A 24,791-nucleotide genomic window follows, 5' to 3' on the forward strand; every position below is an offset into this window, starting at 1 on the left:
GTGTTGTCCCCCAGCCAAGTGAATGTTGTTATCACCGTATGAAGGCACGGTTCTGCGCTAAGATATTAGGTGCCGCAATTATTTATTGCCGTCAGCAGTTTATGCCACCTTTGTTACACTACATTCGGGAGAGTAAGGGCATTAAGCTTGGTTGATTCACAACTGCTGAATTTAAGTAAGTCACGTCAAGTGAGTCATGCAGGTCCCAAAAAAAGCAAGAAATTCTCAAGCAGGATATAATACATTTACAGCCTTTGTCGACATCCATTGAACGGTAGATGACATCACTAAGTATAGACTTTATATGTACACAAATAAAAACAGACATTGTACAGTATTAAGTCTTTAAAAAAACTGTAAAAAAAAAGAGGAAACGGTTAAATTACTTCTAAACCCTCTTCCTGCCTATACTGGCCACACGGGTTTGAAACCTTCAGTTTAGCGCTTGCTTTTTACTAGTCTTCGTCCATCGACATCAGTCCTCCCTCACAAGGACATAGACCTGGTCAGGGGGCTCTTCTTGGCTGTGCGGTTGGGCTGCAGCGTCTCCAGCAGTCTCCTGACCAGGTCCAGCCTGCCCCTCCTGATCAGAGCCCTGGAGAGCTCAGCCACCTCGTCCATGTGTGCCCGGTACAGACACCTCAGCTCGGCCTGCACCGCGTCCTCAGGGTACCTCTCCTCAGCCCGCCTCACCCACACCTCCAGCTGGGTGATGGCCGGCCCGGGGTCAGTGTAACTCTGGGTGAACAGGGCCAGGAGGGTCTCCAGGAGGCAGTGCAGGCTGGTGGTGTCTCTGCTCCCCGGCCGCTCCAGCACCAGGGCCCGTTTGAAGCAGTCGGCAGCGTTCTGCTCCTCTCCCTTCAGGAGGAGACAGCGCCCCCTAAGGAGGTGGAGGTCTGGCAGGCTGTCTGCCAGGTCACACTGCAGGGCCTGGGACAGGCTCACTAGGGCACGGTTCACAGCCTCCTCATCCACCAGCAGGCTCGCCTGGAGGGCGTCCACACCCATGTAATAGTATACCTGCGTGCACACACACACACACACACACACACACTTATTGATACATAGAGATTGATACATGAGTAGTGCACTTATACCTTCAATCTACAGAAATAACAGATAGTAAAGGTGAAGGATGTTGTGTCTCTCCAAGTGACTGTTATTCTTTCACATACACACACACCTTGTTTATACATATGTCATCATACTTGCACCGCTTGTCAAACAGTTTCACACATAGTCATGGACAAAAATATTGGCACCCCTGCATTTCTGTCAGATAAATGCATCACTTGTTTCAATTACATGCTTTGGTATTCACATGTTTATTTATTTTGTTTGCATTGGAACAGAAAGAAGAAAGGCCAAATCTTATATCATTCCACACAGAACACAATAATGGACAGGATATATCTTCAAAATTGTAAGAAATAATTATATTTCAAGCATGTAATGCTCCTTTAATTTGTATTTAAACTCACCTGTGGCAAGTTACAGGTGCTGGTAATATAGAAATCACACTTGCAACCAGTTAAAATGGAGAAAAGTTGACTCAACCATTGTGTTGTGTGTACCACACTGAGCATGGCGAAAAGAAAGAAGAGCATTGTCTGAGGATTTGAGAAACAATTTGAGGATTTGCTAAACAAAGTTGTGGAAAAGCATGGTCAATCTCAAGGCTACAAGTCCATCTCCAGAGATCTTAATGTTATTTTGTCTACTGTGCGCAGCGTCATCAAGAAGTTTACACTGTAGCTAATCTCACTGGATGTGGATGGAAGAGAAAAATGTATGTAAAAAGATTGAAACAAAGGATTTTTCGAATGGTGGATAAAAAACCTCAATCAACTTCCAAACAAATTCAAGCTGACCTGCAGACACAGGGAACAACAGTGCCATCTGTTGCAATACGAATGAAATGGGACGCTACGGTAGGAGACCTAGGACCATGGGCGTCACCACCATATATTTGGGGGGGGACGTGTCCCCCCCACCTTTGAAACAAGGTCGTTTGGACCCCCCCACATTTGCCATCAAAAATATGTTGCATGACTGGTCAGCGTTATTTTCATTGCTTCACAATCAAATCCGTTCCACTTTATGAGTAGGGGATTGCCCATATCCAGAAATCCACTCCGCGTTTTACTTCTGTTTTTAACGGCACGCAGCATCAGACACGCACGCAGATTCAAAACATTCAGACTGAGGCAAGACGATATTTAGATCATCCACCAAGATGGATATAAGGATTTTTTTTTCTAAGAAGAGAAAAGTAAGTCAAAGTCATCCAAGTTTTCCCGTGAGTGGCCAAACAGCAACATTGCGTTCTCCCAAGGTCAAACACAGCCAGCTTTTCTGATAAGAATGTTAGCACCTTATGAGACATTCTCTGTATTAGCAATAGAATTAGCATAGCCTACTAGCAACCAAATACGAGCTAGATCAGCTATATGGCACTAGCAGTTTTGTTAGGCATTACTAGTGCGGTTAGACATGTTTAAATGCAGAACAGACACAGGCGAAATGTCATCAAAAGTACAGAATGGCGACAAACACCTCACAGTGCTTACCTGTCCTGTCATTATTGCATCTCCTGCCCGTGTTCATTGCCCTGAGCATTTGCACTATTTAATTTGGCCATTGCACCCACCCAAAGAATCAATTTTGCATCTGATTGCTTGAGCTAGGGTTAAAAAATAAGAAGAAAACACCTGTTCCATTTATTTTTCTATTTCTAAAATGCTTGTGATTGTATTTTTTGTATTGATGATTGTATTTCTATGTCAAATGTTCTATTAGAGAAAAACAATATGAACAAGTGCTCAATGCATCCCCATTTCTCCTGATATAGGTGGTTGAGAGTGAGAGTGAGTCAGAGGCAGGGGCAGCAGGCAGGGGCAGTGGAGACAGCTCTAATTCACTCTTTGATTTTTGTTTTGTTTGTTATAGTTGTATGTTCTGCAATGCACTGAAGAGGGCTAAGTTTGATTGTAATAGGCTCTGAGTAGCCTAGGTACATATTTTATGTTTCCTCATAACTTTTTTGACTCATAAATTTGTTGACTCAAAGTTACCTCATTCTTTTCTAATTCACTCTTTGATTCTTTTTGAATCTTCATATTTAATAAAGTACCTAAAAAGTGCTACGTGTCAGTGTCAGGCCTCTGTGAGTTAAACCAAAACATAATAGTAGTCAGTAATTGCAGACCATGCCAGCTCCAAGGAAAAACAAAGAAAGAGGGAGATTATTTTGGGTGTAAAACGCACCAGAATGCAGGAAATTGAATCTACTATTTAAAAAATTTCGGGGGGGGGACCCCCAGAACCCCCGAAAAATAAGTGTCCCCCCCACATTCAAAAAGCTGCTGACGCCCATGCCTAGGACGATCCCATTGCTGACACACATATAAAAATGCCAGACTGGATTTTGCCAAAACCTACCTGGGGAAGCCAAAATCAAGATCCTGTGGACAGATGAGACCAAATAGAGCTTTTTGCTAAAGCACATCATTGTAGTGTTTACAGAAAACGAAATGAGGGCTTCAAAGAAAAGTACACAGTCCTTACAGTCAAACATGGTGGAGGTTCACAGATGTTTTGGGGTTGCTTTGCTGCTTCTGGCACCGGATGCCTTAACTGTGTGCATGGTATCATGAAATCTGAAGACTACCAAATAATTTTGGGGAGCAATGTAAGACAAAGCGTTTCTGAAGTGGCCAACAATGAGTCCAGATCTAAATCCCATAGAACACCTGTGGAGCGATCTCAAAACAGCAGTTGAGAGAAGTTGTCAAAAGAAGAGTGGTCCACAATTCCATTCCAATTGTAAGAAACTCATTCACGATTACAGGAAGCGATTGATTTCAGTTATTTTCTCCAAATCGTGTGCTACCAAAAATTAAGTTGCCACTAACTTTGTCCAGTCCATTTTTGGAGTTATGTGTGGAATGATATCAGATGTTGCTTTTTTTCTCAACTTTTTTGTGTTTTGTGTTTCCAATGCAAACAAAAGAAATAAACACATGAATAACAAAGCAACACTTTTTTCTGTGAGAAGTGGTGCATTATCAGACAGAAGTGCAGGGGTGCCAATACTTTTGGCCATGACTGTAGGGTGAAGCAGGGAGTGACCACACCCAGCCGTTCAACAATGCTGTTTGGACAGCTGAATCTGGTTCACCGCTCCCTATCCCTCCTCACTCACTCACGTCCTATCCCAGCCGCCCTCACCTGTCCTATCTCCAGGTGTGTGCGTAGACAGGGGCGGACACTCAACACCCTCTCCAGGTCGGCCCTGGCCTCTGTCAGGTGATGTCTGTCAGGGATCCCATCCAGGCCCTGCTTGGCCCTCTCCAAGGCCCTCACATAGGCTGTCACGTTGATCTGACAACAGTAAACATCCATTTAGTAGAGGATTCAGGTGGTTCAGGCCATGGTTGGTGTGGTTTACCCATGATTTGTATGTATTGTATTGTATCAGTTGATATTACTGGTACTGTCTGGTAAGCTTGGTCTAGTATTGTATCAGTGGAGGTAGAAATAAGAGGACAGGCTCCATGTAATGCATGGAATGAGGAATGGTATGTTGTGTATGTAATGTCATTGGGGTTTATGTACCTTGGCGCGGGTGCAGTAGGCCTGCCAGTTGAGCTCAGCGTCAGGCAGGACATCCAGAGCCATGTTGCAGATCCCTGTGGCCATGTCATGTTTGCCCAGCAGGAAGAAGACCTTGGCCAGCCGGTTCAAGATGAACGCGTCCTCTCTAGCTAGCTTTATGGCCTTCAGAGACCAAGCGCCAAGGACAGGGATATATCTTATTAGGTCTGGGGCCTCATTTATAAAAAAAGTACTTGAACGTCATCTTTGACTTACACGTAAGCACATTTTTCTAAACGGAAGTAAGCATTATTTATAAAACGGGCTGCGCTTGTTTAAAATTGCGTACGTACTAAAGTCTATAAATACCTACTTGAAATTGAACACAAGTGAATGAGCTTTGTATTTACGCCCTGTGATAGCGGCTCAATTATAGCGGCTGAATTAAGCCAAGTGAGCGGGAGAGGGCAGAGAAGGGTGGCTTCTCGGTAAGTTGCATTTGTAACGTTTGATCATGACAACCAGTACTTAAGTTGTAAAAGAAAATCAGGGGGATGGTGGATTTTATCATATGGGGACAATTTTAGCATCCCCACAGTGTCAGTGACTTGGTAAAAATGTCATTGCATGTGTGCGTGCCCCCTCGCCCACAGTATTTTACTCAATATGCGCAAAACTAAATGTTGAAATAGCAGTAATACCACGTTCATTGATAAAATCGTTGAAATGGTATAAATCACTACTTTGACGTGGTTTTCTACGTACGACACGGGTAAGATCAAATTTGATCCAAAGTACTTTCTATAAATGAGGCCCCAGGTAAATACTCTTCCTCTGACACATTCCAATGGTTCCACACATTCCATTCCACATTTCTGTGGAAAATAATTTTGTATTCAATGAACTGTTCCTTTGACTGTTATTCTATTGAAATTCACACCAGAGGCTGAGGATGGATATATAGAGAACAGTCAGAGACCATAACCCTATTCAAGAGCCGGCGCCAAGTTTATAGCCCTTTTATGGGTGCTCAGGAAGCAGCCATGGGCTCTCATATCTACTTACATCTAACATAACCTCCATTATGCAAAGTTCTCCTCCTATCCATCTAATGAGCATGTGCCGTCTGACAGCTGTGGTTTGATTCTGACACAATGTCATGCATGTTTGATACCGTTCCTCATTCCATTCCATGCGTTTACAATGAGTCTGTCCTCTGATTTCCAAAACAATCAGCTGATCAAAAGCATTTTTCAACTAGACGGTTAGGGTTAGGGTTACACTTGAGTGGAGCCTGAGGGATCGGCTGTGACTTTACTGCTACTCTATAACTATCTGCCTGGCTAGTGGTTAGAGAAAGGTCAGGCAAAGTTTTTTTTATAATACTAAGGGCCGGTTTCAGAGACAAGGCTTAAGCCTAGTCCTGGACTAAATCACACTTTCAATGTAAAATCTCCATTGAAGATGTTTTTTAGTCTAGGATTAGGCTTAAGCCTTGTCTGTGAAACCGGCCCTTAATCATTTTTTAATACTAAATCATTTTGTTTTGTGCTTTTCTCAGTACTCAAAGACACTGCATTTCATGGAGAGAACAAGATAGATAAATAAAAAGTTTAAGTACAGTTTAAGCACAGTAAAAACAACTATAAAAATAGAACGTTTAAAAAGATGGGTTTTGAGGGATCATTTGAAAGGAGGAGAGCGCGCTGGGCTCTTTGATGTGGTTTGGGTGTTCATAAGAATATAAAGAATATACGTACAGTTCCATAGCAGGAAAGGGGATCTGAGCCAGAGTAGCCACAGTCATGCACAGACATGGGTACAGTGGAGAACTCTTCCTTCCTCTCCAGAAGGATGCCCACATAACACCAGGCGAGGGCTGTGGGGGAGAGAGAGAGGGAAAGGACAGGGATATGTCTTATTAGATCAGGTATACTCTTAATATAATATCATAATATTACAACCTGTATAAGAGTCTATGACACATTCCATTCCATTTCACATGCTCCATTCCACATTTCTGTGGAAAAGGGTTTTCCTCTTCTGAGGACAATGAATGGTTCCATTCTATTTTCTATTATTATTCTATTGAATTCTATCACACACCTGGAGCTGAGGGCAAATATATACCGTACAGTCAGAGACTATAACCCCATTCAAGAGCTGGCGCCAAGTTTATAGCCCTTTTATGGCTGCTCAGAAAGCAGACATGGGTTCTCAGGGAAAGAAGGAGAGTGACCGATCTATCCATCTCTAGAACACAGCTCTAATTAAGGAAGTGGATTTGGATGGAATGAGAGAAACCATTATGGTGTAAGGCAAATGCTATGTCTTATGTTTGCTTTGTTGATTGTTTGTTAAATGGTCTAAGTTTATGTTTGATACAGTGTCAATGTCAAAAAGTTGATCAACCAGAAAATGTTGTAAAAAAATGGAAAATCTCATTCATTCATGAATGCATACCTTGGTGATGTGTTTTCTTAGACTTCAGGGTCTCTGTGAGCAACTTGAGCCCCTTATTGTAGTGAGACAATCTGGAGTACTCAGAGTCCTCCGTCTTCACAATATCATCTAATCTACAGAGAGAGAGAGAGAGAGAGAGAGAGAGAGAGAGAGAGAGAGAGAGAGAGAGAGAGAGAGAGAGAGAGAGAGAGAGAGAGAGAGAGAGAGAGAGAGAGAGAGAGAGAGAGAGAGAGAGAGAGAGAGAGAGAGAGAGAGAGAGAGAGAGAGAGAGAGAGAGAGAGAGAGAGAGAGAGAGAGAGAGAGAGAGAGAGAGAGAGAGAGAGATTTACATTAGTTTTCTGGCATTATTAATTTCATTGTCATACTATGAGTTTAAAACGTTGAAGACTCTGAATACAGACCAAATGCTCTACTACTGTATTGATGATCATTATGCTAATTGTAACACTGCCTACCTTATATAGATTGTTGCCATTTTGAAATACCAGTTTCTCTTTTCCTCCATTGGTATCTGAAACAAATCAACATGTCTTATAACTGAATCACTGCAGTAGGTGAGGTATGACATGTCATTTTCTCTAAACAACATCCGATCTCAGCAGCTACAATGAACTGAATGAAATTTGAATGTATATAAAGTTTTCTTTGCCTGGACAAAACAGCATCTATCTCTGTACAATATAATGATTGGGACATATGAAGATATACACATTTTTAAGAAGTTGTTAAAAGATGATCTCACCAGCTCTCCCCCGTAGTCCAGGGCTCTGTTGTACAGTCTCAGCGCGGCGGTCAGTCTCTCCCTCAGGTCCTCCTCTCTGTCCAGCTCCACGTCGTAGGGGTACGCATAGGCCTGCTCCGCCAGGCACCGGGCCGCCAGAAGCCTGGCCTCCGCCTGACCCGCCTCCCCAGCCTCCAGCCCCATGAGCTGGGAAACCTTCTCCACGCACTCCCCTGCGTCCAGCTCCCTCTGAAGGCGATCGTAGACGTAACCCAGGTTGGCCCAGGCGTTGAGGTTCCCCGGGTCCTCCTTGCAGACGCCCCTGAAGAGCTCCTCGGCCTCCTCCAGCCGGTCCAGGTGGAAGGCCAGGAGACCCAGGAGGTTGCGGACGCCGTACTGCAGGAAGCCGGCCTCGGCCTCCAGCTCGGCCCGCAGGCTGTCCTGCTTCAGGTGGGTGTCTCTGCGCCGCAGCTCCCCGGGCCCGCGGGGCTCGCAGTTCAGGTTGAGCTCCAGGTGGAAGTGGCCCGGGATGTACTCCATGCCTTCCATGAGCTCCTCGATGTCCACCTCCTCGGTGCTGCCGTCCTCCATGGCCGGTGTCCTCCTCCTGTGCACTCTACTGCCTGTCAAGAGTGTTCTCCTCTACTGACTGTTGTCTTCCTTCAGGTGCAGACAGGTAAGACAGGTTGGTCCAGTGTTAGGGAGGGACTGGGAGGGGACAGAGGCAGGAAAGATGTGCAATACTGTACTACTGGTTTCCTTCTCTGTCCTCTGTCATTTGAATAGGAGATTTGAATGTGTTTGAACACCTGTGACTTCCTTGTTTGTGTGTGTCCTTTTTAAATAGATATATCACATAGCTGACGGATGTACAACGGCTCTGACGTTTTGACCTCCTATGTTATGCTTAATCGTGTGCTCCCAACAAATTAAGAGGGCTAGGGTTATTGCTTTAGACAGGTTTCGAAACAGAAGTCGTGCGGGTTGACATTATCTCTTGACTTGCAGTCAACCTTGTTTAAAATCGTTTTACTTTACGTAGCAGCTTTTCCATGCCGCCCCCGTCTGCTGTTTCCACGGTAACTGCAGAATGTGACCCATCAGGCTCAGGGTGAACTGCTGAACTAACATGTGTGACTGTGAGAGAGGGAGAGAAGGAAGGAGAGAGAATGAGAGAGATGCAGTGAGAGAGGGAAGGAAAGAGGCACTAGAGATGGAAGGAGAGAAGGAAGGAGAGAGGCACTGAGAGTGGGAAGGAGAGATACACTGAGAGAGAGAGAGGGAGAGAGAGAGAAGGAGAAAGACACAGTGAGAGAGTAAAGGAAAGAGGCACTTAGTCAAAGATAAGAGACCTTTGATTCAGCGCATGACCTCAGATCAGGTATGCAGATAAAATACCTCAAAAGCTCTATGAACTCACTGATCTCCTAATGATAACACTAGGTATTTACCTTATTTCCCAGTATTGGGAGAGATGTCTTATTTTATTAAGGTAACGTATTGATTGATTTTTTATTTGAATTACGCAACCTGTAGTAAATCAAAGGTTTGTATGAACTGTAAGCCCACCTATCACCACCAGGGGGTGAATGTGCATTGTAGTGTGCAATCATTGTGTTTGGATGCCACGCTGTTGACTGAAAGCAGGAACATCTAATTAATGGCCCCTTTAAAGGGGTAATCTGGGTTTGAAACAACAACAAAACGGTTCTACCTGCCACTTCTTTTGATAAACAGACATTATGGGACATTATGTTTCCAAAATATACAGTGTTTATAGACAACAGAGTAAAACAAGCTTATATTTTGGGTTCTGATGGGGTAAGAGAGTTGAACTAAGTTCATATCATTCCATATGTTCTTCTAGAATCAATGTCTATATATCATTGATTTAAAAGTCCCAAAATCTATGTACAAATTCCAGACTCTCTTTTTAATGTTGACGGTAATTTGTGTGTCAAAGGACCAAGGCCAAGAGGTCATGTGAATGAAGAATAGATACATGATATGTAAAGGTGTTTACTATTTAGAATGTTTTAGTTTTTTTTTCTTCTTCCAAATCTATGTGCTTGTGACAGCAGAGATGTAATCTTTCTAAGGCCTTTGAGGTGACCCAATAGAGCCACGACTTTGATTACGATGTTTTCACGAAAAGTAATTATGATTGTAATTACCCTAACCCTAAGTAATTATGATTTTGTCAGATTGTGTCTCACTTGGCAGCCTGTTTAGGATGTCTAGACATCACACATCATTCTTGATATGTCGTGTCTGATTCTTGGGCCAGACCCTACTCGTTTGTCATCGTGCTCGTATCAATCCTTCAGTCTCTCTCTCATAACATCCAGCCAAGATGTGAAGTCTTGATCAAACGTCTTCTATTCCACTCCTTCTGGACATTGGCGTCATAAACTAGCACTCTGCAGCCTTCATTGAAGGTTCCAGGGCTCTAGTGTGTTAACACACTCCAGGGCCATTTCTCTACTGCTCAGACATTTGATCTGCGTTCAGTACACAGACCCTGCAGACCCAGACCCGGTGGTTGGTGGTTCTGTTCACCTCAGCTGGACAATGACTATTTTTCTCCTTTTTTCGTTATTTTCTTTCCCGTCTCTTGTTCTATTTTCCACCTAAATGACTTTAACAGGAGAGGGGATGAGGGGGGGGGGATCACCATTGTGCTGTCTGCAGCTGCTTGGTGATGTCATCACTCCGGGACAAGGGCCAGGGAGAACACCACCAAGGTGAGTGTCAACGGAGAGGATGAGGTAAGGGGAAGTTACACACACACACACACACACACGCACACTCACACACATACACACACACACACACACACACACACACACACACACACACGTGCATGAAGTCATCTCTGTTCTTGGTTCAGTCTGTCATGATGTACGCTGACAGGAACTCAAGAGTTGCTTCGAGTTTATTATGAGTTCTGCGTTTATCTTATGAAATCTGATCTGCTATCAGTGTGCTGTATGTTGCTTAATGGAAACACTCTGGGGTGTAGCCTTTGTGTAAAGCAGATTTCTAACTTATTCTATGTGGGGGTGTGTGGGTGTTGGAATATTAATCTTGCATACTTGCATATTAATCTCATGACCTACTACTTGTACAGTATAGACCCAGACAAAGGGAGTGTGTGAGATGTCTTATAATGCTCTAAGAGACTTTCCATGTATTGGGGGATTAGAATGTGGGTCCCTGATAATGTTAATGGTTCTGTTGTTGGGAGGCTAAGCTCCAGTTAGCCCAAGTATTAATGGTCTTAATGATAAGGTCTGTCCTGACTCCTGAGGTAGCAGAATCATACTGAATGAATGAATGAATGAATGAATGGTCTTTATTGTCATTGCTATAGTACAGGTACCAAACAACGACATTTAGGAGCAGTGGCTCCCCTGGTGCTAGGAAAGAAAAAAAAACAAAAAAAAACACAAGAAGGGAAAAGAGCTGGTTTACATAAATAAAGGCTATGTACACTATCCACTATACTATACTGTACAGATAGACGACTAGGGTTGTCATATTGCACATAGTGTTATTGCACATTCATTTAAAACTAAGCCTGGATGTCCATTCATACTCTTAGCCTGGATGTCCTCTTGGTATAATGGTTTACATCTATGGTATCCATGCGAGTGGTACCAGGTTCAAACCCCCAATGGTTACACTGACACAATGCTGGTGGATGAACATGATGTCTGTTCCTTGGGCATATATGAGGTATGTCATTGTGATCACCACATACCTGTAGCGTTAGCCTTAAGGCCAATGCACAAGGCGTGCAATTTTGTCGCTCGACAACATTCGATTCTCAATTCACACCACCGAAGTGTGTGGGTGTGAATGGAGAATCGAATGTTGTCGTGCGACAATATCGCATCGCACCCAGTGTGCATTGTCTCATTCAAAACAATGGAATCGAATTCGGCGGTGCAACAAAATCGGGGCCGTGTGCATTGGCCTTTACTATTAGCTTCCTTCAGCCATTAGCATGTTTCAATTTTATTCCTCTTCAATGTCTTTCAGTTGAAAAGGGGGCTCTCTACTTCAAAACCTTTCACCCCCTCTTTATTTTCCAATGAATTTCAGCGGTTTGGTTTTCATCCTTGTACCTTCGTTCTGTAGAATAACTCACAAACCCTCTTCATCTCTTCTTTCCTGGGGTACCTTGTATCCCCAGAGGCTAAATGAGCACTAGTTCAGTCAGGTACTGTTGAGAGCTCAACAAATCTTTCTCTGCCTTTGTGTGCACGTTCACTTGAAGCAGAATGAAAACATACTTTAGTCATTTCCCCCACCTTCCTTTAGTTTCCATCACTGTTATCTGCTAGATCTCTATCTTAATCCCTGTTCCATGTTCCTCAAAGTGGGCAAACCCCCTCTGCCTGGCATCTCGGAGGAGAGCTCACTATGCCAGAGATAGATCCCTTCAGCTCACTAAAGAAACACCCACTGACTGCAGATTAGAGTTCTAAAGGTCTTACTGCCACTGATGCGGCCAACTGACTGTCTCAGTGGACTGGACCGTGTAGTTGGTTCTAAATGTACCTAAATAACTCCATTCTGAAATTCAGTATTGTTGCACTGATCCTCGTGGATTGCAAAAGATGACCCGAATGGCCATCGTATGCATAGGCTTTGTTTCGAAGTTGGTCATAACCTCTTAGAACGAATGCACTCATCAATTGAAGACTGAAAAGTGGATTTTGCTTTAGGGTTTAGCAACTCCTCAACAACGCAACAATCAAACGATATTAATATCAGTGCAATGTCATAATAATAACAACAACATATAACAACAATAATAATAGCAAAACCAATGGCAATAGTATAAAGCGTAAAGAGTACATTAAATCAAACATCACTTCTGAGGTAAAACAAAACAACAACAAAAGTAAAACAAACAAACAGAGAACATGCAAAATGTCCCGGAAAGAGAAGGTTTAGTTTTTGACAGTTATCAGAGACAGTTATCAGAGACAGTTATCAGACAGTTATCAGACAGTTATCAGACAGTTATCAGAGACAGTTATCAGACAGTTATCAGACAGTTATCAGAGACAGTTATCAGACAGTTATCAGACAGTTATCAGAGACAGTTATCAGACAGTTATCAGACAGTTATCAGAGACAGTTATCAGAGACAGTTATCAGAGACAGTTATCAGACAGTTATCAGACAGTTATCAGACCTGCTGAAGAATTGGTTCTGCTCACTCATAAACGTATAAGAGTGGGGCAGTGTTAGATGAAGGTAATGTTCTGTAGCCCACAGTAAAGTGGTACAAAGTCAACTGACTCGCAGCTGTGTAGGTCAGCTGACTGATAAAAGGTAGTCTGTGTGTGTGCGTTAGTTGTCTGATAAAGGGTTGTCTGTGTGTGTGTGGGTGTGCGTGTGTGCGTGCGTGTGCGTGTGTGGGCGTGCGTGCGTGTGTGTGTGTGTGTGCACATGCATGCGTGTGTGCATGTGTGTGTAACACTGCACAGAAGTGTTTTTATCCAGACTGAAGCCAAACAGTCAGCTGTCTGATAAAGGCTAGTCATTGTGTGTGTGTATGAGAGAGAGAGATTAGATTATAGGTGTGATTTGATGTTGTGATACGGCAGTATGGCAAAACTGAAGTAAGATCAGGTCAGATGAATGACTTAAGTGACACTGACAGCCCCCTCCATTGTCCTGATCAGAGACTGATACACCATCCCTCCTCATCTTCTGGCTTTGGCAGCACTGGATCTCAGAGAGCTCAGATGAGTGGAAATGATCTGGAGTCAGTGTGAAACTAATCCAGTGCAGCTTTCCTTCTATGGTAGGCTACTGCTATTGCGGAACATGACATGACTCATCTTTGAGAGAGCAGCTGCAGTGTGAGCTTTATAGGCGAAGAGTCGAATAGTAAAGTATTGTTATTAACTCTGAATGACTGTTTGTGTCGGATAGGACAGGGCGCGTTTCTCATCAGTACGGTAAGACGTTTCGCTGTAGAGCTATTACAGTACTTACGGCAGGCAAGTTTGTGTGCGCTCTTGTACAGTTTGCATTCTGCGGCTGTCGCTGACTCGCTGTCATCATGCAGGTAGAATCTGCGCCTGGCGCCTGGGTTCGCGGGCGTCCAGCTCGTCGTTGCGTATTTGAACGATAATAACAATATATCAGTTATTCCGTATTGATTATTGACACGTAGTCTTTTATGCAAATCCAACCTTATAGAAAGATCTTTGTTTTTACCGAGCTGGGTAAACTCAAACGCCACGGCATTCCAATGACAAATTAGCAAATCCATTTTTCAGTCTTCAATTGATGAGTGCATTCGTTCTAAGAGGTTATGACCAACTTCGAAACAAAGCCTATGCATACGATGGTCATTCGGGTCATCTTTTGCAATCCACGAGGATCAGTGCAACAATACTGAATTTCAGAATGGAGTTTAACTGAAATAGCTCTTTATTTTCTTTCTAGCGCAGTTTCTCAATTAGAGAGGAGTCGCGTAGGATGCCAGACACTGCAATTAGAGGTTGCTGCAGTTTGACAGTCACGGATATTCAAGAAGCAAGAAGACGTACTGTACTTTTGAATTGACGCAGAAAATAAACATTATGGATGAAGGCACTGTCCACGACTCTGTTCCAGATTTAAAAGATTTAGAGGTCAAAATCGGACGGAAGACACCGGAGGGTTTGCTCAAGTGGATGCGGGAAGAGGCGTCTTCTCACCGGGGAGATCATGGCAAGTTGAATTCACAGGAGACCAAAGACCGTGACACGGGAAGGAAGAGCCTCGATGAGAAGATCCGAAAATTAAAAGTCGAAATGGTAAGTTTGGTTTTAATATGGTAATGTTTTGTTTGTTTGTTTGTTTGTTGTGATCAAGACATTTTCAAGATGAATTTCCTCTAGTGACACTTTGAAGGTAGACTATTTATAAATGTAGGTTAATCACCAGTGAGCAAGATAAAGGTAGACTATTTATAAAAGTAGGTTAATCACCAGTGAGCAAGATAAAGGTTTATTTTCACATCCTAACATCAACGATACAACAAATAATTGGCATCCAATCAATAATTCAGCCATGCTCCCCGTGCCAACCGCGGCAGGTGGCTTGGTTGCTATAGGAGATTAGGGGATAAATTGGCTTTGTCTCCCCAATGCATTTCCATCGTCCGATGTGTATCTGCGACTCCCCTTTCAGTCCACAATAATAAGATCATGGCAGACCGACAATATGAATGTATGCCTCATGTCAACATGCTGTTGTTTACATAGATTTAAGACTCCCCAGGCCTACTGAAACGGCAGGTTATATTGTAAAAACTGGTATTTCATGTATAATCTCGTGACCTTAGAATGATAAGGTTCTATCTCCGTTTAGGGTAGTTCAGAGATATTGAGCGTCAACGTTTTTACATTCCATTATGTTTTGTGAGATGGAACCTTTGTATTTTATGACTTACTAACTCAAAAATGTCAACATTTAAAAAATAACACCACACAGGCATTAATAAACACCTAATGGATCAGATTATGTAAAAAAACTCAATTTTGACAAAAATGGAGATAGAACCTTGTAATTCTAACGTCACGATTGGACAATAAGCCCTGTCTTTGATGAATTCCTGGTTTATCATAACAGATCGTCTTCCGCCGTAAGCTTAGTGCATCAACATATCTCAAGCGGAGCCGCTCCAGGCTTGTTGTTTTTCCTCTCGTGCACAGATGTCTTCTTTTGGCAGAGACCGGCGCTCCGTGGTGGCTTTGGTTGTGGCGACAGCACAGTGACGCATCGCCTTGGAACTGTTTTACGCGAACGGCCACGACTAATATGTCTTCCGAAAGGATGGATGATCACAGAGACCAACATGATTCCTGTTTGGTCACATTGGTTTGGGTTGTAAAACAGCAACACGGATGGCCCTTGTTTAAAGGTTCCATGAACAAGTTGTTTTGCCATCTTCACTGATCATCATGGACAACCCTCAAGAGGCTAGCAAAGAAAAAAGAAAAACTGTTAAGTAAACAATGCCATAATAACCTATGATTTAAAGGCAGTAGAGGGCCAAGTAGAAGTCCAAATCCAATTTCATCCACATGTTCTCTTATTGTCACAGTGGAATGGAGCTTATACAGTTTAATTGAGGAAGCTTTTGGGTTAGGGGGGGCAATCAATGGTGTCATAAATCTCTGAGTGGCCAGAATCACATAACGACCGCTTGATTTGTTTGCATCCCACCCCCATTCATCAGCCCTGCTTGGGCCTGGGAAGAGGCAAACGCTGGAGGCTCCAGTGATTAAGTGAGTCAGCCAGCTCAAGGCTGGGCTGGGCTGGGCCAGGCTGGGCCGGGCTGGGCCGGACTTAGGAGGCTCTGTGTCCCTGGAGGCCCTACATTTAATCTCTGTGAGTGATGGTGGTTAGCAGGAGTGCAGAAGGAGGGGGTAGGCCTACTGAACATTGCGCTCTCATCAGAATTACGCTTACATGCATGTACACACACACACACACACCACACATACACACACACACACACACACACACACACACACACACATACACACACACACACACACACACACACACACACACACACACACACACACACAACACAAAAGGCAGTAAAGACAGAGAGATGGGGGGGGGGGGGGGTATGAGAAAGAGACTCTATCCCACAGAGATAAAGGACAGAAGCATCTGTCTGTTTGGAGGTCATTGAGAGGCTAGCTTGGACAGTAAGAGAATACCACTTGATAAATATTTGCATTCCATTCTCAGGAAGTGTGTTTTTCTCTCAAGACATTAGTCACAACAGGGTTATTATTAATAACATTGGTTTATTGTTACTCCCCTAAAGTCATCAGATAATTAATTTGTAATGAACATCCTATTATTCCGCGATTGCCATGATGCCCGAGAGAGAGAGAGAGAGAGAGAGAGAGAGAGAGAGAGACAGAGAGAGAGAGAGAGAGACAGAGAGAGAGAGAGACAGAGAGAGAGAGAGAGAGAGAGAGAGAGAGAGAGAGAGAGAGACAGAGAGAGAGAGAGACAGAGAGAGAGAGACAGAGAGAGACAGGCAGAGCTTGTTTACTTGAGCGGCTTTTGGCGGTTATGTTCTCAGCTGTGACATCTGGCCTGTCTATCCTGATAATGTCTTTGCTGGGGCAGACTGTGACGCGCTGCAAGGTGAGGACAGACAAAGACACACAGTACTCTCTTCAGGGTCTGGGACTGCTACAGTACTGTCTACTGACTGCTGTCTGAGCGCTGCCTGTCTGCCTGCTGTTTGTTTCTTCACGGGGTATAACCTGATTTATTGAGCTAAATCAACACTCCTCAAAGACAGGACACCATCTCTCTTTTTGGAGGAAGACGCAGACACACGTGCACATGCACACACACACACACACACGCACGCACGCACGCACACACACACACACACACACACACACACACACACACACACACACACATAGACAGACTGACCCTCTATCAGACAGCTGGCTGTTTGGCTTCAGTCTGGAACTCCACACACACTTCTTTGCAGTGTCACGTCCGCCACCTGTATGTGTCCTTTAAAGGGCAGATGTAGTGATGGACGTCGCTCAGTGTCGTAGCGCGGGGTATGACTCACGCTGGCTCTCACCACTGCACAGATGGAAGTCATGGGGGACAGAGAGCAGGCAGATGGAACAGGAGGGCTGTGGAGAGAGGTCTCTCTATCTCCCTTTCTCTTTCTCTCTCTCTGTCTCTCTCTTTCCCTTCACTCTCTCTCTCTTTCTTTCTCTCTCTATCTATCTCTCTCTCTTTCTCTCTCTAGCTACTGGTCTTCCAGGATAAGAAGGAGAAGAGATGGAAAGAGAGAGAGAGAGAGAGAGAGAGAGAGAGAGAGAGAGAGAGAGAGAGAGAGAGAGAGAGAGAGAGTGACAGTGTGTAGACAGATAGAGGTCAGAAGGGAGGCTGTGGAGAAAGATCTGGCCTGTCTCTGAGCTACTGGTCTTAACAGAGATGAAGGGAACAATGCAAGAGAAAGAGAGAGAGACACTACAGCAGGAAACACAGTATACAGAGAGAGAGTCTAGGTTGACTGAAGATTCCAAGTAAGCGAGTAGGTGTTAATCTGTGGACTTCTTTTCGGTGAAGCCTTTATAGAGAGAGAGAGAGAGAGAGAGAGAGCTCAAGGATACAGTATAGGATACTGTATAGTCCGTATAAGAGAAGATAGATAGAGAAGATGAACAAGATATTATCTTGTTCAACACAGTGGTAAAAACAGATATAGCCAGGTGTGTGTGTGTGTTCCTGTGCCTGTGTGTTTGTTTGTGTTTGTTTGTGTATGTGTCTGAGTGTGTGTGTGTGTGTGTGTGTGTGTGTGTGTGTGTGTGTGTGTGAGCCTGCGTGTGTGTGGGGCGGGGGGCGGTGGGAGAGAGGGACATTTCAGTGAGAGAGTGTTATTTATTTCCTGCAGGATTGCAGCAGTCTGGTCACGGAGGCTGTTTGCAGTGTGTGACATTGTGAGACTGTTCTCAACATGGGAGAGTCTGGCTGGGGCCCACTGACGTATGGCATCAGCTGTGTGTGCTCTCACACTAATGATAACACACTCTTTGTTTGCGTGTGTGTGTGTGTGTGTGTGTGTGTGTGTGTGTGTGCATGCGTGTTTTGGGGGGTGAGTACATGGCATACATATGGATGGGTTGAAGGGGGTGTGCATGTGACACTGTGCCTGGTGCCAAGCGAAACACCCCCAAATGGCAGACAGTGAATGTAAAAGACCAAAAGGTGTTCAGGTCTTCAGCTTGGTGAAATGGCGCATCAAGCTCATGAATATCTGGTCTTGTCTTCCAGTAAGAGCTGACGGTTTTTTCCCCCTCAAAGTCTCCTATCCCTCAAAGCCCTTTTATCCCTGCCACTCGGCTGATAAACGAACGTGCCAAGAAGTGAGCGACTGCTGCTATCGATCTAGCCTCGATAGTCATTTCACGCCGGAGGGTCGATGATACTAGAATATAATGTGCTGCAAGCACAACATTCGCTCAGAGGTTTAAGTGAGACAGTGATTGTTATTTTTAGTGAAAGAATTTCACACACACACACACACACAGGATTGTATTCTAAGACTAATACTAGAGTGGATGCTATGCAGCCCAGATGCCAGAGAGAGGAATAGGAGCTCTCCGAAATCCCACGGATTAGCCGGGAGGTGTCTGGCCCGGCGCCTCAGTCGGAAAAAACAGGAATCTTTTTTGGCTGTGAAAACAAACTCCTCCATCCTCCAGGCTGCTCAGGGCTGGCTTCCCCCATCCCTCCATCCCCCCCCCCACACACACACACACATACTGTACACGCACACACCCTCATCCGCCCTCACATGGTAGACTGCATGGCCTTTAGTATGGCAGCCTTACAGACAGACATTACATTAGGACAGACAAGCATGTCAATGGATGTGTGTGTGTGTGTGTGTGTGTGTGTGTGTGTGGATGTGTGTACATGTACATAGAGATTCACTGAGGTGATCTTATGGGGAAGGCGGTAGCCTAGCGGCTCGAGAGCCCGGCTAGTAATCGGAAGGTCGCTGGTTTGATCCCCGCCTTAGGAGGGAGCTGCATGTGTCCTTGAGCAAAGCACTTAACCCCTAATTGCTCCAGGGACGCTGACTATGGCTGACCCTGTGCCTAGAGCATAAAAATACAACATTTCAACAAGTGATTGAATTGACTGCATGGTGAATAAAACATTATCATTATCAACTGGCATGTTTATGAGACATACCAATAGGCATACAGAGAGCCATGTAACTAGCAGGGCTTTCAAACGAGGACCAGGGACCTCTCGCATGGATGCCACAGACGTGAACAGTTATACCAAGAGGACATCCTCATGGTACAAGGGCCCTATCTGGACTAGAAGTCGCAGACAGGCCTACCTCATCATGAGAGCGTGATTCCGAATCGACTCCGCCACACGTAGACAGGCCCAGACCAGCCCCCAGACGGGTGTAGTACACAGCCGCCCTGTCAGCAGGAGCCCCTGCCACCTCAGCGCTGAGCCTTGGGAATCTGTTTACAACCATGCTCATTAGGCGCTCAGCTCCATGACGCTGTGCCAGACCAAACCCCAACCCCAACCCCAACCCCAACCCCAACCCCAAACCTAACCCAACCCCAACCCTGCGGTCAGCTATAACCCAGGTCGCTAGACACATTCCTGCAACAGCAACATCTACAGCATGAAGAAAACGAAGAGCAATCTTTATCCTCTCACTTTGCTCTCTTCTCTCAATCTGTTTCCCCTCTCTATCCCACGCTCCTTTGTTCCTCTGACGTGTTGAATGTGCTTGTTGTGAGTAGAACCCGTCTGGTACATTTATAGATGCAGATCTCCAGGTTCTCTTGTTATTTTTTCCCACCTCCAGGCCAGCAGAGAGAGTATTCTCTCTCTCTGTCTCTCTGTCTCTCTCTCTCTCTCTCTCTCTCTCTCTCTCTCTCTCTATGTGTGTGCGTGTGTGTGTGTGTATGTGTGTGTGTCTCTCTCTCCCTGCCCCCCCCCCCCTCACTCATTCCCTCCTCCCTTCCCTCTCCCTCCCTGTTGGTCTTTTGTCTTGTGATTTGTGTGCTCAGTGCCAGGGTAACTCATTAAACCAGAGCGTACAGTGTGACTGGCATCAGCAGAACTCTTGCTACCTCATTTACTGGGTGCTGTGGTGTGCTTTCTCCTGCCTCCTCTGCTGCTCCCCCCCTCCCCTCCAGCTCTGCTTTCTCAGAAAGATCCTGCTCCTCCGCTCTCCTCAGCTCTCCCTCGCCTCATCTCCTGTCATCGCCTGTAGGGCGCCATACAGGGAAGGGAGCGATTTAGACGTTTGGATCGGAGAGGGTCAAAATATGAAAGTGATATGGGGCGGCTGTGGCTCAGGAGGTAGAACCGGCGTTTAATGATCACAAGTTCGGCGGTTCGATCCCCAACTGGCCATGCGTCAAGACACCGAACCCCAAATTGCTCCCAATGAGCGGCCTGGCGCCTCGCATGGTGGCTTGCCGCCAGCGTTGTGTGAATGTGTGTGTGAATGGGTGAATGAGAGGCCATTGTAAAGCACTTTGGAATAAGGCGCTATATAAGTGCAGTCCATTTACCATTTATGTATGCACATCCTCCCAAAAGCCATTGTAAGCGCTGTACAAAATAGTACAAGGATAGAAAGAAGTCCAGCGGTGGTATATGAAGCTTCCCCTGTGCTTTATCGCTGCACCACACCACACTCCAACAATGTGTTGGATCGCAACAGAAGTCTTTATCAGTATCACACCCAGTGGAGGCTGATGCAGTAGTGGGTCTAGAGTCAGGGAAGGCTGGTGAATGGAGAAATTAGAGGACGGGGCTCATTGTAAATGCATGGAATGTAATAAGGAACACATGTTTGATGTGGTTCCTCATTCCAGTCCACGCATTACCAATTGCATTGTTCCCCAGGATGGAGAGAGTGGTTCACTCAGAGGACACTCACTCACCCAGTACAACAAGACTGTGTGATGAAATGTCTTTGTTCTCTGTTATACAGCAGTTGCTCCTCTACCTCTGTTTGCCTTCAAATTCAGGGGTGACTGGTGGAGGTAGAAATCAGTGGACAGGCCTCATCGTAAATGCATTGAACGAAATGAAACGGAATGGTTTCAGACACACGCGTTTGTTTACCAGGGCTACAAGCACAGGAGGTCACGAGGTCTTTTTACTAAATCGTGTTTGTTTTTTACTCATATACCAAGATCCAACAATTTTCCCCTCTACAATACTATGCATTCTCACAGACAATACAGAACCAGAGAGAAAATAGCCATTTCCTAAAAAAGATAAATATACTGTATGTTCAAATCTATCAGTGTCTCACTGTGGGGACAAATTACCTTTTTTACTGCCTAATCCTAGACTGAAAAGCATCTTCAATGGAGATTGTACATTGAAAGTGTGACTTTAGTCCAGGACCAGGCTTAACTCCAGTCTGTGACTCCGGCCTTTTATTTATTTATTTTTTTTTAATTTTTTTTTAATTTTTAATTTTATTTATTTTTTCTGATTTTATCCCTTTTTCACCCAATTTGGTATCCAATTGAACCCAACCTAGCATCCACATATCCCCTGCCTATTGCGTAGGATCCGCCGCACGACCCCGTGGCCGGCAGCCCCAGAGGAGATCGCCAGGCAGACTAGCTGTCTGGCTCCTCAAGCCCGACACCGTTACTCCAGCACCAGACGGGGGCGGTGTTGCGCGACGGATCCTTGTCCGGAAATAGTCCTATACCCCCCTTGGGAGCGGCCGCTCAATATGCCGCTCCCTGTGAGCCCCGGCCATATCCGGGTCTGGCGAGACCGGGATTCGATCCCAGTCCCCGGTGGGCAGCTTGCACTAGAGGCTAATGCTTAGACCGCTGCGCCATTGCGGGCTGACTCCGGCCTTTTATGATGCATAAGTAACAGAGAATAATGGCTGTGACCAATCCATAGCCAGATGTATGGATCACACTGACGCATCCAGAAACGATAAAGCACAGACATTAAACAATATGCAGTGGAGGAGGAGTTATGGAGAGTGGTAGGATAGATCAATCTATAGGTTCCACTCGGATACTTTATTGACTTGACCTGCAGGGTCACGTGGTGGTGCACGGGGGAGGGGGGGCGCAAGGGGGACAGGGGGGGTACACAAAGTCAGCGAAAGGTCAGAGGGCAAAGACCTTTGCGCTTTAGGCGTGTTCATCTCATTGTGGCCGGCTCGGAAATCTCTTGAGCTACGGGACGCTACGCCTGGTGTAGGAGAGAAGCTAACGCTGCATCCTGAGAGTGTGGTGTATCCTGTCGGCAGCTATTCTGCTGTCCCTGGGGCCACTCCAGGAAACACTGTATACCTTGGAGAGCCTGCAGACAGAGAGAGAGAGAGAGGGAGGGATGGAGCGGAGAGAGAAGAGAGAGAGAGGAGAGAGAGAGGCAGACACAGCTTATCTGCAGAGAGGGATGGATGTTGTCAAGCTGAGCCATGAATCTCAATACCATACAGTATATTACCTCCTGGCTCTCTCCCCGCGGGTGCACATCTCTGCTAATGCGTTCTAGGGGATTTTCCATGACCGCAGTGTTTTTGCTGTTCATTCTCCATTTAGCTTTTTCAACCCCCCCCCCCCCCCACACACACACACACTCACATACACACACACACACACACACACTCACAGACACACACACACACACACATTAATAAACAGTGCCCCCTACTTACTTTGAGTAATTACAACGTTCATTTCTTTTCCACGAATTGACTCATAAACAGACACCACTTTCACAATTTACTGCTTTTGGCAGATAGATTTATAGAATGATGAAGAATGAAACGTAATCGTGCTTTCTTTTTCTTTCCCCCTCAAATCCATCTTCCTATCCTCCCCTCCCCCCACCTCCACCCTATAACCACTATACTAATCCTCTTTATGTTCCATTCTGTTTTACACATTTCTCCTCTCTTCTGTCATCTACCAACATAACACTTTATTTTCCCTGACCACTCATTTTCCTGACCCTCTTCTTCTACACCCCCTTCTCTCTCCTCATTTCAACTCCTCTGTTTTCTCTCCGTCCTCCTCTCCTCTGTCCTTGTCCCCATATCCGTCCATCCTTAACTATCTCTCTCTCTTCCTCAATCTTCTACTCCCTTCCTCAAACGTCTCTCCCTCCATCCCTGTCTTTCCTCCCATCCCTTCCCCTCTCTCTTCTCCTCCATCCCATCCCATCCCCTCCACCCTCCTCTCCCCTCCGCTCTGCTCCTTCAGGCCCACCTGCGGTCTGTAGACGTGAAGATCCTCCACCAGCTGCTGGCCGTGCACGAGGGCATCGAGGCGGTGAAGTGGCTGATGGAGGAGCGGAGCACCCTGACCAGCCGCTGCAGCAGCCTGACCAGCAGCCAGTACAGCCTGGGAGAGGGTCCCGACACCTCCTGGAGGGGCAGCTGGAGCAGCCTGCAGGACCCCAACGACAAGCTGGACAACATCTCCATTGGCAGCTACCTGGACACGCTGGCCGACGACATGGACGAGTACGGCCCCTCCAGCTTGGAGTCTGTGCTCTGCTCCACGCCTCTGGGCATGGAGACATCCAGCCGGACCGGGGGAGGGGCTGCGGCTGGGGTTGGGGCGAGGGCTGGGGTTAAGGCCGGGGCAGGGGCAGGGTCTGGAGCGAAGGTTGGGGCAGGGGCTGTGGTGAGGGCTGGGGTCGTTGGTGAAGCAAAGGTTGGGGCCAGGGCTGGAGGTGGAGGTGGAGGTGGGGGTGGAGCAAAGGTTGGGACTGGGGCTGGGGCTGGGGCTGGGGCTGGTGTCGGGAAAGGGGTAGGGGTCAGACCTGGCTCTCCTCAAGTTAAGTCTGAATGCCTCAAAGAGGAGTTTCCCATTTGGACTAAGGCCACAGAGGAAGTGAAGGGAAACACCATCGCCAAAGACCCCGCCCAGATAACGCAGCCCATTAAGAGCAACGGTGTAGGGGAGAAAGCAACCAGGCAAGACGGGGGCCCGGAGTCGGCCCGGGCCTGTTTGGCTGAGAAGCTGGGGAAGAGCCAGAGCCCCAAACTCAAACCGTACAAGAACGGCAAGATAGATCTGGACGGGTGCAAGATGAATGGCAAGATGCATCTGGAGTATGACGCGCACTGGCGATGGGTGCAGTCACAAGATGATGTGACATTTTTATGAGAAGGATGTAATATCGTAGGTGCTTAAAGAGGCTCTTGAACCCCCCCCCCCCCCCCAGTCTGGGACTGTTGTTGTTCTGATTGGTTGCACGATTTCATTAGGATTTGCCGTTGTGGAATATTCCACAGTTGAAACACACAACATCATTACATGTGTTTGTACGTGACTGCACTAACTTTCTACAAGGAAACATTGATGTCAGTATTAGGGATTAAAGCACAGTGAAGAGAACTGTTACTAAATCGTGTTTGTTTTTTATAATGTATATCAAATAATATGCCCCT

General features: G+C 45.7%; 2 protein-coding genes across 2 annotated transcripts; one reads left to right on the forward strand and one right to left on the reverse strand.

The window, feature by feature from the left end:
- Positions 1–486: 486 nt before the first annotated feature.
- ttc22 (tetratricopeptide repeat domain 22) lies at positions 487–8,371 on the reverse strand (the record flags this gene model as incomplete). The annotated part of the gene is made up of 7 exons (XM_080528271.1): positions 487–1,020; positions 4,231–4,383; positions 4,618–4,779; positions 6,357–6,475; positions 7,060–7,172; positions 7,515–7,570; positions 7,802–8,371. 7 exons carry the CDS (start codon positions 8,369–8,371, stop codon positions 487–489), a joined length of 1,707 nt encoding a protein of 568 aa, XP_080384397.1.
- Positions 8,372–14,391: 6,020 nt separating this feature from the next.
- Positions 14,392–24,507, forward strand: lurap1 (leucine rich adaptor protein 1; the record flags this gene model as incomplete). The annotated part of the gene is made up of 3 exons (XM_080541009.1): positions 14,392–14,607; positions 23,596–23,921; positions 24,159–24,507. 3 exons carry the CDS (start codon positions 14,392–14,394, stop codon positions 24,505–24,507), a joined length of 891 nt encoding a protein of 296 aa, XP_080397135.1.
- Between the last annotated feature and the right edge of the window lie 284 nt (positions 24,508–24,791).

Source organism: Nansenia antarctica (genome assembly GCF_963989245.1).
Source record: "Nansenia antarctica genome assembly, chromosome: 1".
Classification (NCBI taxonomy): domain Eukaryota; kingdom Metazoa; phylum Chordata; class Actinopteri; order Argentiniformes; family Microstomatidae; genus Nansenia; species Nansenia antarctica.